The 18874-nt window shown below is 39.4% G+C and overlaps 1 protein-coding gene across 1 annotated transcript; it reads left to right on the top strand.

Moving 5' to 3' along the window:
* The first annotated feature begins 5071 nt into the window (after positions 1–5071).
* On the top strand, positions 5072–8648 carry LOC123069311 (proteasome subunit beta type-6). Its single transcript, XM_044492137.1, has 8 exons — positions 5072–5377; positions 5912–5988; positions 6444–6499; positions 6662–6734; positions 6842–6953; positions 7264–7337; positions 7748–7822; positions 8370–8648. Exons 1-8 carry the CDS (start codon positions 5242–5244, stop codon positions 8499–8501), a joined length of 735 nt encoding a protein of 244 aa, XP_044348072.1. The 5' UTR covers positions 5072–5241; the 3' UTR covers positions 8502–8648.
* Positions 8649–18874: the final 10226 nt, after the last annotated feature.

Below are 18874 nucleotides of genomic sequence, written 5' to 3'. Positions count from 1 at the left end.
ACATGGGAATATCGTCAAGCTAGTTTTCATCACGTTCATATGATTCACGTTCGGTACTTTGATAATTTGGTATGTGGGTGGACCGGTGCTTGGGTACTGCCCTTACTTGGACAAGCATCCCACTTATGATTAACCTATATTGCAAGCATCCACAACTACAACAAAAGTATTAAGGTAAACCTAATCATAGCATGAAACATATGGATCCAAATCAGCCCCTTACGAAGCAACGCATAAACTAGGGTTTAAGCTTCTGTCACTCTAGCAACCCGTCATCTACTTATTACTTCCCAATGCCTTCCTCTAGGCCCAAATAATGGTGAAGTGTCATGTAGTCGACGTTCACATAACACCACTAGAGGAGAGACAACATACATCTCATCAAAATATCGAACGAATACCAAATTCACATGACTACTAATAGCAAGACTTCTCCCATGTCCTCAGGAACAAAAGTAACTACTCACAAAGCATAAAAATGTTCATAATCAGAGGGGTATTAATATGCATATAGGATCTGAACATATGATCTTCCACCAATTAAACCAACTAGCATCAACTACAAGGAGTAATTAACACTACTAGCAACCTACTAGCACCAATCCCGGACTTGGAGACAAGAATTGGATACAAGAGATGAACTAGGGTTTTGAGAGGAGATGGTGCTGATGAAGATGTTGATGGAGATTGCCCTCTCCTGATGAGAGGAGCATTGGTGATGACGATGGCGATGATTTCCCCCTCCGGGAGGGAAGTTTCCCCGGCAGAACAGCTCCGCTAGAGCCCTAGATTGGTTCCGCCTCGTGGCGGCGGAGTTTTGTCTGAGAAGATGGCTTGTTATATTTTCCCCATCAAAAGACTTCATATAGCAGAAGATGGCCACCGGAGGGCCACCAGGGGGCCCACGAGGTAGGGGCGCGCCCAGGGGGGTAGGGCGCGCCCCCACCCTCGTGGGCAGGGTGTGCCCCCCTGGTGAAGTTCTTGCTCTCAGTATTTTATATATATTTGGAAAACGTCTTCCGTGAAGTTTCAGGACTTTTGGAGCTGTGCAGAATAGGTCTCTAATATTTGCTCATTTTCCAGCCCAGAATCCCAGCTGCCGGCATTCTCCCTCTTTATGTAAACCTTGTAAAATAAGAGAGAATAGGCATAAGTATTGTGACATAATGTGTAATAACAGCTCATAATGCAATAAATATCGATATAAAAGCATGATGCAAAATGGACGTATCAGCGCGCGGCCTGCCCTAGGCCAGCCCTCTCTCTCTCCACTAAGGCCCACTATTTCTCCCGGGGGGTTCCGGTAACCCTCGGGCACTCCGGTTTTCTTCGAAACCACTCGGAACACTTCCGGTGTCCAATATAGTCGTCCAATATATCGATCTTTACGTCTCGACCATTTCAAGACTCCTTGTCATGTCCATGATCATATTCGGGACTCAGAACTACCTTTTGGTACATCAAAACACAAATACTCATAATACCGATTGTCACCGAACTTTAAGCGTGCGGACCCTACGGGTTCGAGAAATATGTAGACATGACCGAGACACGTGTCCGGTCAATAACCAATAGCGGAACCTGGATGCTCATATTGGCTCCCACATATTCTACGAAGATCTTTATCGGTCAAACCGCATAACAACATACATTGTTCCCTTTGTCATCGGTATGTTACTTGCCCGAGATTCGATCGTCGGTATCTCAATACCTAGTTCAATCTCGTTACCGACAAGTCTCTTTACTTGTTCTGTAATACATCATATAGCAACTAACTCATTAGTTAGAATGCCTGCAAGGCTTATAGTGATGTGCATTACCGAGTGGGCCCAGAGATACCTCTCCGACAATCAGAGTGACAAATCCTAATCTTGATCTATGCCAACTCAACAAGTACCATCGGAGACACCTATAGAGCACCTTTATAATCACCCAGTTACGTTGTGACGGGTAGCACACAAAGTGTTCCTCCGGTAATCGGGAGTTGCATAACCTCACAGTCATAGGAACATGTATGAGTCATGAAGAAAGCAATAGCAGTAAACTAAACGATCAAGTGCTAAGCTAACGGAATGGGTCAAGTCAATCACATCATTCTCCTAATGATGTGATCCCGTTAATCAAATGACAACTCATGTCTATGGTTAGGAAACTTAACCATCTTTGATTAATGAGCTAGTCAAGTAGAGGCATACTAGTGACACTCTGTTTGTCTATGTATTCACACATGTACTAAGTTTCCGGTTAATACAATTCTAGCATGAATAATAGACTTTTGTCATGATATGAGGAAATAAATAATAACTTTATTATTGCCTCTAGGGAATATTTCCTTCACTTAGGGCGCACTATCTTTTTTCCCTATAGGTATTTTATTTTTTTCTTTAGCCCAATGATTTAAATAGATTCCAGTGGCCTCCCAATAATATCGCAACCCTTTACAATTTATATTTTTGTCCCGTAAAACAATTTCCACCTATAAATGATTTCCCGGTATTATCGGTACTCCTCAAAACACTTCCAGTAACCCCGAAACGCTACCGGTTTCTCTCAAAACTATTTTTTATTCCTGAAACTATTTCGAGAATATTTTCTCATATTCCTCACTCCACTAAAACTCAACAGATCATAATTCCCTTAAGCGTGTGACCATGTAGGTTCGGTAAAACATAGACATGAATGAAAACACCTTTCTTTCAATGATCAATAACAGAACCGTGGACATCCATATTTATCCTTATGTTTACACGAATGATATTCGATTGAACCTTTGGTTATCATTTCCTATTCCTTTTCTTCACGATATGTTACAAAACCTGAGGTGAGATATATCGGTATCCCCGTGAGTCATTCACATGCTCACTATATTGGTCTCCTTGTTACTGTTTTTGTTCTTTCTTGTTGTCATGTTTTGGCATCCGTGTGAGCTAGTCACCTGTGTCTGGCCAGACGATGATGGATGGCATCACACTGAGAGGGCCTTAAGAATATCTTTCCATCGTTAGAGAAGCAAATCCCACTCTTGAGCTATCTTGCCCCATGTCATACTTTCTGATGAACCTGTAAGTTGTCATTATGATCACAGTGTTACAGATGATGTTGGAGCAACCCCAAAGTCTATCGTCCGGTATGAAATGACTCGATACTCCCATGGTCTAAGGAACTAGGCATACTTTAACTCTCCCGTGTTATAAATTGTAGACTCGACGATAACATCTCTAAGCATAACAAACAACTTGGGTCAATTCAGTATGATCGTTCTTCTAACATCATACTTTCAATGTTGTCGACATCCTTCTTTCATTAAACAAATTCCTATGACTAGGAAAACATAATCATCATACAACACTTGAGCTAGTCCTAGAGGCAATAATAGGAATCAGCTTTACCATTGTTGGATATTTCTACTCATAATAAGGCTCTACTAATTAATCACCTACACAAGTTCTTTAACTATGAAATTTTTCCATGGATAAAGATGATGTGGGAATAATACTCCCTCCATTTCTATTTACTCTACATATTAGATTTGACTGAAGTCAAACTTTGTAAAATTTGACCAACTTTATAGAAAACAATATAAACATTTACCATAACAAATCTATATGATGTGAAAGTACATTCAATAATGAATCTAATGGTATTTATTTGTTATTGTATATGTTAATATTTTTGTCTATATACTTTGTCAAAGTTTACAAAACTTGACTTTGACCAAAGCTAATACGCGGGGTAAAGAAAAACGAAGGGAGTATTATACTGTTGCACCATCTCATGGAAGGATAGCTGGATAATTTTTGGTGGAAATCAGTTCTAAATCCGTCGCCTATATACAAACAAGTTGCAACCTGTCAAGCAAGAAAAATAAATACAATGATATTCTAGGAAGATAGATGGCTAGATCATAGCCTTCAAGCTAGATTTTTGAAACCCCTCTCCTTTACAACAATTAATGAGCATGTCTCTCTTCAAAGTGTTATGGAAATTGATAACTTGGAAGAAGTACTTCACAGGCTCATCAACAATTCATGCAACTATGAATCACTATTCTTTCAAGTCAAGATGTGGTTCAGAATGATAAGTGGAGCTACCCATGGAACACATCAAGCTACTCTGCAGTGAATATGTACAAATTCTTAAGAGGTGGGGTGATGCTCACATTCTATTTATAAAGCTCTAGAAATGTGCTTCACATCTGACATAAATATGTTGGGTGTTGTTACATGACATAATTAACAGTTTAACACTAGGAAGTTCTTAGCAGAAAATCTTTTCACCTGCAAGGTTACAACTGTGCCATCTGTAATAATGGGCAAGATGAAACCCTTCTCCTCCTCTTCCGAGATTGCACTTTTTCTCAAAAAATTGCCACAGAATCATTCCCAAAAAGAATAGATGAATATCTTTCTTTGATGAGGTGCGTCTTGTTGTGCAAGCTCTACCTAATGATATTGCTCTAGACATTATAATCATGGCATGTTGCCTGCTGGAGCATCTGGACTCAAAAGAATGACAAGGATTTCCGCAATGTCACCTCTCATGTTCAAGGGTGGTGCAACATTCTCAAAGAATGCCTCAAGACCACAATTGCGTGCAGCGTGCAAGCCCAACAAAACAATTGTCATTGCCAGGACTACTATCTCGGTTGCACATTGTGTCCTACTAACCTTGAAAGCTCCTTTGACCGACAAGTAGACCTTTGGATCCCATTTCGAAGCCCATGAATCTTTCGTCTCTTCATATACCGACATCCATAGGATCATCTTCACATCAATTGCCTACAAAACATCGCAAAACGGGTTTCTCATCCTATCTTTATATCAAGAGGCCAAGTTCAAAAAGGCAGATGAAAAATTTAGGTTGCATGGGTGTGTTGCATTATTTTGGTTTTATTCTAGACTCGTTGATGATATTAGTAGTGGAAAAGGTAAAGTTTGTATCGACTATGAGACGTTTTTGATGATTCCATCATTTGTGCGTTTTTGTTTTCGTTTCGTTCCTGGAGCTTTTCGTTGCAGTCAGTCCTGAGATGGCACCAATTGATCATCGTGACCGAGTCGAATGGATCGCACCCGGACGGGTCCGACCCAGACACCGGCCCGTCTCGTTTCTTTCTTGCGTGCGAGGCCATAGCAAGCCGCCGCAGACAGAGCCAATAGCCAGCACGCACCGTCGCCTCCCGCTCCACATCTCGCTCGCTCGCTCACCGCGGAAGCCGCCTGCTAGGGTTCGATCCCCGCCATGGACGCCGCCTCGCTCATGGGCCCCTCCTCCGCCGACGCGCCCACCGACGGGGAGCACCGGATGGGCACCACCATCGTGGGCGTCTGCTACGACGGCGGCGTCGTGCTCGCCGCCGACTCCAGGACCAGCACCGGTACGCCCCCCGCCCCGATCCCTTGATGCGCCCCGTGGATCCAGCAGCAGCGGCTAGGTCAGGGTTGGAGATGGCGCGTCGGGCGTCCGATTCCGCCGTGAGGGAAGAACCGAATCGAGGGATGCGGCTGGTGCTGCTGGCCATGTTGTTAACATATTATACGATACGAGACGCCCCTCCTAATTCAGTGTTTCCCCCCTTGGTATTCTAGTTGCGAGATCAGGGGAAACCCTGGATTATTATTAGATAGAGGCAGACAAACCCAGGATTTGCTATGATAGTTATTGTTACTGGGTCCTGCAGTGCTGTGTCTTGTCAAGTCTGAAACCTTCTACCACTGTCACAAATGTTCCCAACGACTTACTGGAGAACATGGCTCCCCTGAGGTGTTAGTTACTACAGTGCTATCTCCTTAGCGTTGCAAAGCCTTGCTGTGTATGTTTGAATTCAATAAATAAATGAAGCCGACATTTGATCTGTTTTTCTCTCTGCATTTTTATTTGCTTCGCTTAATGTCCGTTTGCTGCCTCACAGGAATGTATGTCGCAAACCGTGCTTCGGACAAGATTAGTCAGCTGACTGATAATGTCTACGTCTGCCGCTCTGGATCTGTAAGTGCTTATAAATCATGCTCAAGATCAGGCACATTCCATGTTGTTATCCAGTGTTACTGTGACATTTAGATGGTTGGGTAGGCACCATTGAGTAGTCAATTTCATAAGTTAAAAAAAATCTTACTTTCATATCTTCACTATTCCCTAAATTTATGATTATGGTATGTTTAATTATTATTTTTTGCACTGAAAGGTATGTGTAATTGCTGGTGTTGATAATAAACTCAACAAAATAAAAGCTTGCAATACAAGATTTTGTGTTTTGCTTTCGCGTGCAATCATTTTGTTGTTGCCTACCATTTGCTTGTCTTGTGGAAGAGTGGAAATCTTGAGTCCTCACAACATCTTCAGTGTTCATCTTCTGCTGCCTTTATGTTTGCTAGTCAGATATCCTATTTTCTGTTCATATGTGCTGTATGTCTCATGTTAGCATGCTTCTCATTATCTTGCAGGCTGCTGACACACAAATTATTTCGGATTATGTACGTTATTTTCTCCACCAGCACACGTAAGTACTTTGTGCAAAACGCTTTTTAGCTTCTCATGATCCTATTATCTTTCTTCATTATTCCCTAAATTGTATGGAACCTAGATCCCATTGGTCATGATCATGGCCAATTAAGTATTTGATTTGGAAGTTGTTGCTGAATTTGTCCTTCATCATGTACAGAATCCAGCTTGGGCAACCAGCTACCGTGAAAGTTGCATCCAACTTAGTTAGGTTATTGGCCTATCAGAACAAGGTATAGCTTCTCTAGCCTTCGAGATAACAAGAGATGGTGCTTAATGTTTGTTTACCTTCATGATACACATGTCATTCCATTTCTTATTTTTTTTTATCAATGGCCAGAGCATGTTGCAAGCTGGAATGATAGTTGGTGGATGGGATAAATACGAGGGAGGCCAAATTTACTCGGTTCCTCTTGGTGGAACGATTCTGAGGCAACCATTCGCAATTGGAGGTTAGTTTCCCCAATAGTAGAAGTGCATCATTCCTTACCTATACTTGAGTAGTTGAGTCGACATCTTTTAGTAGCTTCTAGGGCTCTTTTGCAACAAACCTTGTGCACTCTGGCAAGCTTGTACTCACTTAGTCGTTTGCGGTTTGCAAAACATACTGGGATGTTAACCACACTTCTTATCCTGGTTGAGTGCAATCTGGCTCTGTCGAGTGCTGAGAAACAATGAGCATGCTGTTATGCTAATTCGGCTTTAGTGTATGATATACCAGGTGCACGTTCTCACACTTTATGTTATCGCTGGGCTTTTCAGGATCTGGTTCCAGTTACCTGTATGGATTGATGGATCATGAATGGAAAGAGGGTATGACCCAGGAAGAAGCTGAGGTACGGCATTTAGTTTCTTCTGAGGAACTAGAAAGAATTAGGAGATCTTTTCTGCCAAAAAAGGAGTGATAGGACATAGTTTATTTAATGCATGAGGCTCAGTCCAGTCTGAAGCTATGTTCAGTTCCCATATTGCTTCTATTCGCTGCTTATTTTGTAGTTGTGACACAAAATGGTTTTCTTATTTCCTTGAAGTAGAATGAAGTTTTTTGATGGCTTTTCTGTCAATTTGCCTCATCGTTGACATTGCGAGAATAGATTGTAATATTAATTACATAGTCCTGATTTTTTTTTGATTCCCATTACATAGTCCTGAATTGTATGGCTGAACCATCATTTCTCATTAGTCTAAGCTTTGAGTCATTGCAGCGCATCTCCTAACATGTTCTTCCTTGTCCTGATCTCAACAGAAGTTTGTGGTGAAGGTGGTTTCCCTTGCTATTGCTCGTGATGGTGCTAGTGGAGGGGTTGTTCGCACTGTTACTGTAAGTGTTCTTTTCATACAGATTTCATTCTTTGTTTCTTTTGGTTGAGAAATAGACAGCATTATGGAAACTTGGACTTGCTTATTTGAATTGACTTTATTTTGCAACATAAGGATGATGCAACCTCTCTTGTGATGGCTTCATTAACCAAGATGAGATATCAGTCAAAATTAAAACCAATATCTAACAGTCTCCTGTGATGGTTTTAAAATGAGATGAGTAAACTTATAAAACAGCACCAACTTTCGTAGCCTTGATTTTCTGAACTTGTCTAGATTTGGTTGTGCTTAAAATGTCATTTGGAATAGGGTGGCACACCTTTTCCTCTGTTGGATCTGTTGTCATCTTGTCTTAACCCCCCTTCTTTTTGTTGAAAAGTCATGTTTGTTTTGCAAACTGTGCCTCGGGTAATCTTAGCAGCTTGTCGAAATGTGCCTCCTTGTTAAAATTGGAGGTTGCATCAACCTGTTGCTTAATAACTGCTCTTTGTTTTCCCAAAGACTTTGTCTACCTAGTTAGATGTACTGATTTGAGAATTCTTGCACAGATTAACGAGGCGGGTGTTAAGAGGAGCTTCCACCCTGGTGACAAACTGCCACTCTGGCATGAAGAGATGGAGCCCCAAAACTCTCTCCTCGACATTCTCGCAGCTGGGAGCTCTGATGCGATGGTCCAGTGAAATCCCTATTGTACTGATGACTTGTTCTAGATGTGAGCCGAACGTTGCTTGGAATAGATTCTGTTGACACCAGCTTGTTTTCCACCTTGTTATTACAACTTAAAATAGTTTTGGTGTTCACGTGTCTATGAATCATCTTGATGGATCTGTGCCTTGCGGTGCAACTCGACTATGGCATATGCTTGTGCCAACACAGCTACGTCTTGCTCAACGAAATGCAACCTGTCATTGCTTGCTGAAGATGTACCTGCGAAAACTAGACGCTGAAAATTATACTGGCCGGTGTAGTAGTGGATAGTGTCGCTGGAAAGAAAAGAAAAATTCTAGAACCGCAGAGAGCAATATGGCTTACTTTGGAGACTTAAAAAATTTGTGTGACTTATTTAACATGTCTGTAGAAACGCTAAAAATAAAATAGACTAATTGGACCCAGGTTTTTGACCACCCCGATGAAGATACAAAGCAGATTTTCTTTCAAGAACTGTCAGCACCCAGGTTTTGGATTAATCAAAACAAACCAACTCCCCTCTGCCTGGCTGGTAGTGCAAAGTATGTCTGGTTTGTTCCTGCAGATGCAACGCGCGCGCGCGTGTGTAATTCAATGGTACTGATGTTTCTACGTGGATTAATTCTTTTTCTTTTTGACGTGACGTGGATTAATTCTTGTGCTTATAACTTGTCAAGGGCCATACTATGGAAGCAGTCGTAACTCGTAAGTACTCATACTTCTCTGGAACCTTGATGTTTGTGGTGAAGGTGGTCTCCCTTGATATTGGTCGTCTCCTGATGGCGCGTCACTGTAGAGTGTCCCTTATACTCTGTTTTTTTACTAGCACATATGCCCGTGCGTTGCGACAGGAGAGTTATTTTTTTGCGAGAAGCAACGAAAATAATTGACGTGCCATCCAAAAAATGATCTCCACAATGATAGGCGACAGAGCAAGGAGTTATGATCTTTACACGACAAAGCAAGGACTTATGATCTTCACACTGAACATGTTTGACACGGGAAATCTTGATAGTGGTGGGGTTGGTCGGTGTGGTGGCGAGTACCCAACTCATGTCTTTTTCCTCTGGGTCTGCCTCCATCTTAGGGTTTTGGCTGCCTCCTCATTTGGTGGCTAAGCGGCGACCTTCGGAACATGGTTGCTTCGACCGCTCTATCCTACTACAGCGTAACCATGTGGATTGTTAATCACAACACATAAATCCCATTTCATTAGCATAATCAGGCATGAATGTCCCTTTTTTTGATGGTTTATTCTCTTTAATTATTTTAGTGCTCAAGTGTCCATAATTTTGCTATAATTAAAGCCAAACAACATATTCTCTTACAATAGCCAGCGCAAATATTTAATAAAAATACTATAGCATCAGATTAGAAATACTTTTTATTTTTTAACATTGGAAAAAATGAATTGGAGAATATTCTTGGAAACGTGAACAATTTTTTAAATCCCGAATAATTTTCAAAAATGTGAACAATTGTTTTTTTGAAAATTCCAATATTTTTGGAAAAAACACGAACAAAACTAGAAACATTAATAGTTTTTGGAATTCACAAACAATATTTTGGGAACATGAAAATTTTATAACAATACAAATATTGTTGAATTTTTTTAAAGGGTAACATTCAAACCAATTTTAGAAAATGTTTTCTCAGAAGAAAATATTATTTTAGATTTGTGAACATTTCACTAAAACAAGAATATTTTAAAATATGAAACATTTTATAAAATGTAATTTTTGTAATAAAATCTCGAAGAATTTTTAAAAAACGCAAACATTTTTTAAAAAATGATAAAATTTCGAAACAGCAATTCTGGAAATGTTCCGAACATTTTTCATATCAGGAACAAAAAATTTGAATTCTGACCATTTTTTGAATATCTGAACAAAAAATCGAAATTCTGAATATTTTCGTAATTTTTTACTTGACAGAAAAAAATAAAGAAGGAAAAATAAATATAAAAGGGAAAGAGAAAGGAAAAAAAGAAAAGTAGAAATAGAACATCGAAACAATGAAAATGGGCCAGCCCAGTCTTCGGCGCCCTGTGGGCAGCTTCCAGTATTTATCGCTTCATGGGACAAATAAGGTCTTCTTAACTGAGTGGAGAATAATAAATGGGCTGGCTTCGTTGGGCCGGACCGTGCACGGCCCAATTATGGAATTCTAGACAAACCTTTTTTCTTTTCTAGCGGATGGACACACAAAAGTTTCGTACCACCTCGGATAGAAAAAAAAACGATGATGAATGGATGAAAAATTTATAGAAACACACCTTGCTTATTAGTAGGTATAGATTTTGCCCCTTGATGCTATGTTCTTTTGGTTCCCAAGTACACAATGGACCAGCTTGGGCTTGCTAATTTGAACGGACCCGTTCTACATTGAGTAAAATGCATTACGGGTCACTATTCCTATCCATCATAGTCACTTTGGTCATTGTATTAAAAGAATGACATGTTACCGCAATTGTACTTTGCTCCAACGAACTCATACGGTTACTGGCTACATTTTTCGCTCGTATTTTGTATGTATTTTGCCACCATGGCACTTTTTGACCGGTCCACTTGTGCACATAGGAGGTACGTGTTAGTGGGCCATTTATATGTTTTTTTGTTTGCAAAATTGCGTCAGTGCACCCCTCCCTCCTCTGATTCGGGGCCAAATTCCCCACTCGCTTGAAAGAATCCTATGTCTCTCCACTGTCCACCCCACCCATCAGTGTCGCCGCTCTCTACCGTCTGCCGACGCCTCTCTCTTGCGCGCCATGTCTTGGAGTTGCTCCCGCTCTGCTCCGCGCCGCCGCGCCCCTCAACCCCTATGTATAGATTACCCTAATGTCACGATAATCCGCAAGTTGGATACCAAAACATATATCAAGTGAATCAGTAGAACACCCTATTGTGACCATGGGTATCCATATGCAAGACATGCATCAAGTGTCCGCAAATCCAAAAAGTATTCAATCTGATAATAGTGAAACCGCAAAGGTAAAAACTCAATTAATCACAACAAGATAGAGAGGAAGAAACACCATATGATCCAACTATATTAAGAAAGCTCGTGATACATCAAAATCATGACAAATAAAGAACACGAGAGAGAGAGAGAGAGGGAGAGAGAGAACAAAGACATATCTACTGGTACATACCCTCAACCCCGAGGGTGAACTACTCCCTCCTTGTTATGGTGGCCACCGGGATGATGAAGATGACCTCTGGTGATGATTTCCCCCTCCGACAGGGTGCCAGAGAAGGCTTTCAGATGAGATTGCCTCAGTACAGAGGCTTGCGACGGCGGAGTTGAAGTTCTAAGTTAACTTTCGGGGCTTTCTGAATTTATATAATTTTTTAGCGTTGGAATCACGCAAAGAGGTGCCACAGGGGGCAAAATGTGCCTTGTGGGGCCCTGTGGGTCTTCTGGTACTCCCCCGAAGCCTTCTAGGTCCATTTCCCTCTAGAAAAAATCGTCAAAAAGTTTTGCTGCAATTGGAATTCATTTGATATGGATTTTTTGGAAAACAACAAAAAACAATCAGAAATTGGAACTAGCGCTGGGCACTAGGTCAATATGTTAGTCCATGAAAATCATATAGAAGTCATACACAAGTGCACCAAAACCATATGAAATTACTGTAAACATGGCATGTATACTTCATAAATTATAGATACGTTGGAGATGTATCACAGACGTCACAAGCATCATGCGTGCCTCGGTGCGCTTGCCGGTCGCAGCCGCATAGTCACCTGCCTCAATGGCTTCAGCACACTTGTGGAGGATGTGGATGAGGTAGAGCGCGATATTCTCCGCTTCCTGGCGCCTCCTCGCCACCGCCTCCGCAACGGCCGGCAGGTGATGTCTACTATGCAACTTAATTCTTGTAGACTCGTGTTGGGCCTGCAAGCGCAGAGTTTTATAGGACAGTAGCAATTTTCCCTCAAGTGGATGACCTAAGATTTATCAATTCGTGGGAGGTGTAGGATGAAGATAGTCCCTCTCAAACAATCCTGCAACCAAATAATAAAAAGTCTCTTGTGTCCCCAACACACCAAATACAATGGTATATTGTATAGGTGCACTAGTTCGGCGAAGAGATCGTGATACAAGTGTAGTAATGATAGTAGATATTTATTTTTGTAATAGTAACAATAAAAAACAGCAAGGTAGCAATTGATAAAATAGAGTACAAACAGTATTCCAATGCTTGAAAATGAGGCCCGGGTCCGTACTTTCTCTAGTGCAATCTCTCAACAATGCTAATATAATTGGATCATATGACCATCCCTCAACGTGCGACGAAGAATCAGTCTAAAGTTCTTATCTAGCGGAGAACAGAAGAAGAAATTGTTTGTAGCTAGGGTATGAAACCACCTCAAAGTTATTATTTCCGATCAATCTATCCAAGAGTTCGTACTAAAATAAACACAAGTTATCCTTTCCGATCAATCCATCTAAGAGTTCGTACTAAAATGGCACCATATGATACACATCAACCAACTCCAATGCCACCTAGATACTCCATTGTCACCTCGAGTATCCGTGAGTTGATTATGCGATATGCATCAAACAATTTCAGTTTCATAATACTCAATCCAACACAAAGAACCTCCAAGAGTGCCCCAAGATTTCTACCAGAGAAACAAGGACGAGAACGTGTATCAACCCCTATGCATAGATTACCCCAATATCATCTCGGGAATCCACGAGTTGAGTGCCAAAACACATCAAGTGAATCAATATGATACCCCATTGTCACCACGGGTATTCATAGCAAGACATACATCAAGTGCTCCTAAATCCATAAAAGTATTCAATCCGATAACAACGAAATCTCAAAGGGAAAACTCAATTAATCACAACAAGATAGAGAAGGAGAAAGACCATATGATCCAACTATATTAACAAAGCTCGCGATACATGATTGTGCCAAATCAAGAACGAGAGAGAGAGAGAGAGAGAGAGAGAGAGAGAGATTAAACACATAGCTACTGGTACAAACCCCCAACCCCGAGGGTGGACTACTCCCTCCTCATCATGGTGGCCGCCGGGATGATGAAGATGTCCTCCGGTGATGATTTCCCCCACCGACAGAGTGCCAGAACAGGGTCCAGATTGTTTTTTCATGGCTACAAAGGCTTGCGGCAGTGGAACTTCTGATCCAGGGTTATTTTTGGGGGTTTCTATATTTATAGGATTTTTTGGCATCGGTTGCACGCTGAGATGGGCCATGGGGGCCCCACCACCCACCAGGGCGCGCCAGGGGGGAGGGGGCTGGCGCGCTCTGGTGTCTTGTGGGCAGCAGGCCCCTCCACCGGTGGTTCTTTGCTCCATTATTTCTCTTTCCTTCCAAAAACAATCATCAAAAAGTTTCGTCCAATTCCGAGAACTTTTATTTCTGCACAAAAAAAGAACACCACAGTAGTTCTGCTGAAAACAGTGTCAGTCCAGGTTAGTTCCATTTAAATCATATAAAATTGCACCCAAACCATATAAATTTGTTGTAAACATGGCATGAATACTTCATAAATTATAGATACGTTGGAGACATATCAGCACCCCCAAGCTTAATTCCTGCCCGTCCTCGAGTAGGTAAACGATTAAAGAAATGATTTATGAAGTGTGAATGCTAGCATAGTGCATAAGTTTGATCAATGATAATTTCAATCACTTTCCTAGCAATCAATTCACATGTTATGGTTCAAACAATGCCTTCTCTTAAAACTTAACAACCTATATTCTTAGTCACCAAACAATTGCAACTCAACTTATTCACTAAAGTCTAAGTAAGAGCTCCACATACTCAATCATCATATAGTCTTCTATGATTGCTAGTACTCAAAGCATATTTTTAGAAAAAATGGCATCCATCGAACACAAAGAAAGATATGGGCTTAATGTTTCGCCTCCCAACTCATTTATCACAGAGATAAATGTCAAATATAATAAATCATGATCAAATATATTTGACTGGCCATACGTGCCTAGATCTTTCCCCACCACATATGATGCTTGCCAACTGCTATAGAATAATTGAGGTTGAAATGAGAATGCATACTATTGACTCTTGCATAAAAGTAAATACTGAAAAGTAAAAGATAGGCCCTTCGTAGAGCGAAGCAGAGGTTGTCATGCGCTTTTTATTTTTAGGAGCACAAACTCTTAATGAAAAGGAACGTCACGTTATATTGCCCCTTATCATAGCAACCTTTATTATGTAGTCAGTCGCTTTTATTACTTTGCCGTCACAAGTTTGTACAACGCTTATGTTCCCTTACAATAAAAGATCAAACATATTTAGGAGCAATTTTTATTGCTTTATGCACCATTGACAACTTACTTGAAGGATCTTATTCAATCTCCATGTAGGTATGGTGGACACTCATGGCAAGAAACTGTGTTTAAGGGTTTTTGGATGCACAAGTAGTATCTCTACTTAGTACGAATTTTTGGCTAGCAAAAGATCCTCAGCAAACACCTCATGTTGGAGGATCCATAACAATATAACTTCTATGCAAATATACACCACCACAACTCATTACGTTGTCTTCCTTGTCCAACTTCAACTAATTTGCTCAAGTTTTAAAATAATTAATGGGTATTCACAATTATAGAAGATGTCCAAGATAATATATTTGCATGTGAAAGTTGTCTTCCTTATACTAATCATTCATGAATTGCTTGTATGACCAATATTGTGATTTTCAAGCTTCAAAAGATTTCACTTTCTACCAATGTGGAGATACTACTAGGAATGATATGAACATGTAATTTCAATTTCATGATATTCAATTCATTCAACAATTTACTCATAGTATGTAAGTGAAGCACAAGAGTAAATAACAAACTAGTCCAAAAAGATATAAGTGAAGATCAAGTGATTTGTTAAGTAAATGGGTAGCTATTTGAGGACTCTCTTTTATTTAAAAACTTTCGGATCTAAGTATTTTATTAAAACATCAAGCAAAACAAAATAAAATGACATTCCAAGAATAGCACACATCATGTGAAGAAGCAAAAACATAGGCTCAATCGATACTAACAAATAATTGTTGATGAAGAAAGGTGGGATGCCTACCGGGGCATTTCGAAGCTTAGATGCTCGAGACTTCTTGAAATATTATATGGGATACCTTGGGCATCCCTAAGCTTGAGCTTTTGTGTCTCCTTAATTCCTTTTATATCACGATTTCCCTGAATCTTAAAAGCTTCATTCACACAAAGCTCAACAAAAACTCATGAGATAAGTTAGTATAAATCAATGCAATAACCTTATCATTCTCTACTGTAGAAAATTAATAAAATTATAATTTAAAATTGCATATTAAATTCCTCTGCATATTTAATACTCCCATCCTCAAATAGAATCATTAAACAAGCAAACATATGCGAAACAGCAATCTGTCCAAACAAGATAGTCTGTAAAGGATGCAAGAATATTCATACTTATTTAACTCCAAAAATTCTGAAAATTTAACACACTGTAGAAAATTTATGACAACTTACCGTGTAAAAATATCAATATTTTATCACATTCTGGCATTTTTCAAAAATCCATACAATGATAGAAAACTTTCTGTTTTCAAAACAGCAACATATAGACTTGCAAAACAAGCATGGTAAAGGCTATAATTGACATTTTTATTGTAATAAAAGATGCAAAACATTATTATAAATATAAGTAAGCAAGTAAAAGTAAAAAAATGATGCTCCAAGCAAAACAATATCATGTGACAAATGAAAATATAGCTCCAAGTAAGGTTACCGATAATGTTGGAGACGAAAGAGGGGATGCCTTCCGAGGCATGCCCAAGCTTAGTTGCTTGTATATTCCTTGAATATTACCTTGGGGGTGCCTTGGGAATCCCCAAGCTTAGGTTCTTGCCACTCCTTATTTTCCTCATATCGATATCTCACCCAAAACTTGAAAACTTCAATCACACAAAACTTAACGGAACTTCGTGAGATAGGTTAGTATGCTAAAGACAAATCATTCACTTTGGTAATGTCAAGACAAGATTCATAATTGTTATCAAATAATGCCTACTATACCTTATCATTTCCACAATTTATATTGAGCAATATAAGCAATAGAAACTAGAAAACAAACAAACTATGCATTGAAAACATAATCTGTTACAGAACAGTCTGAAATGATCTGGAAAATGACCACACTTCTATAAATCCTTTTTTTGAAAATTTAGGAAAACATAGGTAATTTTTATATCAATCATGTTTCAAAAATTCAGAATTTTATCCTGCTCTAGTGAATTTTAACAATTCTATTACTGGGTGCAAAAGTTTTTGTTTTTGCACAAAATGAAGTCAACTATCATCCACACTATCCAAAAGGATTTACTTGGTACTTCATTGGAACAAAAGCTATAAAACATGATTACTACAGTAGCCTAATCATGTGAACACACAAAAATAGTAGGTAAAAGTGTTGGGTTGTCTCCCAACAAGCGCTTTTCTTTAATGCCTTTTTAGCTAGGCATGATGATTTCAATGATGCTCACATAAAAGATAAGAATTGAAACACAAAGAGTGTGTCATGAAGCATATGACTAGCATATTTAATCCTAACCCACTTCCTATGCATAGGGATTTTGCGAACAAACAATTTATGGGAGCAATAATGAACTAGCATAGGAAGGCAAAACAAGCATGACTTCAAGATTTTCAACATATCGAGAGGAAACTTGATATTATTGAGATGCGTAAAAGCATATGTCTCTCTCTTATAATAATTTTTAGTAGCATCATGAATGAATTCAACAATATAACTATCACATAGAGCATTCTTTTCATGACCCACATGCATAAAAAATTATTACTCTCCACACAAGCAATTTTCTTCTCATTCTTAATAGTGGGAACAAATTCAACAAAATAACTATCATGTGATTGAAAATTAAAATCATGATGACAAGTTTCATGGTTATCATTATTCTTTATAGCATACATGTCATCACCATAATCATCATAGATAGCAGCTTTGTTCTCATAATCAATTGAAACTTCTTCTGAAATAGTGGAATCATCACTAAATAAAGTCATGACCTCTCCAAATCCACTTTCATAAATATAATAATCATAAATAGGAGGCATGCTGTCATCATAATAATTTTTCTCATCAAAACTTGGGGCACAAAAAATATCATCTTCATCAAACATAGCATCCCCAAGCTTATGGATTTGCATATCATGAGCATCATGGATATTCAAAGAATTAATACTAGCAACATTGCAATCATGCTCATTCAAAGATTTTATGTCAAACATTTTATTGAATTCTTCTTATATCAATTGGGCACAATTTTCCTTCCCATCATTTTCAAGATAGACATGATAAAAACGAATAATATGAGTCCACATCAATTCCATTTTTAGTTTTCTTTTATAAAACCACAACTAGTGATAAAACAAGAAACTAAAAGATTAAATTGCAAGATCTAAAGATATACCTTCAAGAACTCACCTCCCCGGCAACGACACCATAAAAGAGCTTGATGTCTACTACGCAACTTAATTCCTGTAGACTCGTGTTGGGCCTCCAAGCGCAGAGTTTTGTAGGACAGTAGCAATTTTCCCTCAAGTGGATGACCTAAGGTTTATCAATCCATGGGAGGCATAGGATGAAGATGGTCTCTATCAAACAACCCCGCAACCAAATAATAAAAAGTCTCTTGTGTCCTCAACACACCAAATACAATGGTAAATTGTATAGGTGCGCTAGTTCAGCGAAGATATGATGATACACGTGTAGTAATGATAGTAGATATTGATTTTATAATGGTAACAATAAAAAACAGCAATGTAACAATTGATAAAACGAAGCACAAATGGTATTGCATTGCCAGAAAATGAGGCCTAGGGTCCGTACTTTCGCTAGAGCAACCTCTCAACAATGCTAATATAATTGGATCATATGACCATCCCTCAACGTGCGATGAAGAATCACTCCGAAGTTCTTATCTAGCGGATAACATAAGAAGAAATTGTTTGTAGGGTACGAAACCACCTCAAAGTTGTTGTTACGATCAATCTATCCAAGAGTTCGTACTAAAATAACCACACGTTATCCTTTCCAATCGATCTATCTAAGAGCTCGTACTAAAATGACACCATATGATACACATCAACAAACTCTAATGTCACCTAGATACTCCAATGTCACCTCGAGTATCCGTGAGTTGATTATGCGATATGCATCAGACAATTTCAGCTTCATAATACTCAATCCAACACAAAGAAACTCAAAGAGTGCCCCAAGATTTCTACCAAAGAAACAAGGACGAGAATGTGCATCAACCCCTATGCATAGATTACCCCAATGTCACCTTGGGAATCCGCAAGTTGAGTGCCA

This window comes from Triticum aestivum, chromosome 1A (assembly GCF_018294505.1).
Source record: "Triticum aestivum cultivar Chinese Spring chromosome 1A, IWGSC CS RefSeq v2.1, whole genome shotgun sequence".
NCBI lineage: Eukaryota > Viridiplantae > Streptophyta > Magnoliopsida > Poales > Poaceae > Triticum > Triticum aestivum.
The sequence above is the reverse complement of the archived record's forward strand: the minus strand, read 5'-3'. Positions and strand labels throughout refer to the sequence as shown.

Excerpts from the sequence above, each read along its gene's own strand:
- LOC123069311 (XM_044492137.1), top strand. The coding sequence starts at position 5,242 with ATGGACGCCGCCTCGCTCATGGGCCCCTCCTCCGCCGACGCGCCCACC. Across the intron at positions 6,500-6,661 it reads TATTTTCTCCACCAGCACAC|AATCCAGCTTGGGCAACCAG; the intron begins GTAAGTACTTTG and ends CATCATGTACAG. Across the intron at positions 7,823-8,369 it reads GGGTTGTTCGCACTGTTACT|ATTAACGAGGCGGGTGTTAA; the intron begins GTAAGTGTTCTT and ends ATTCTTGCACAG.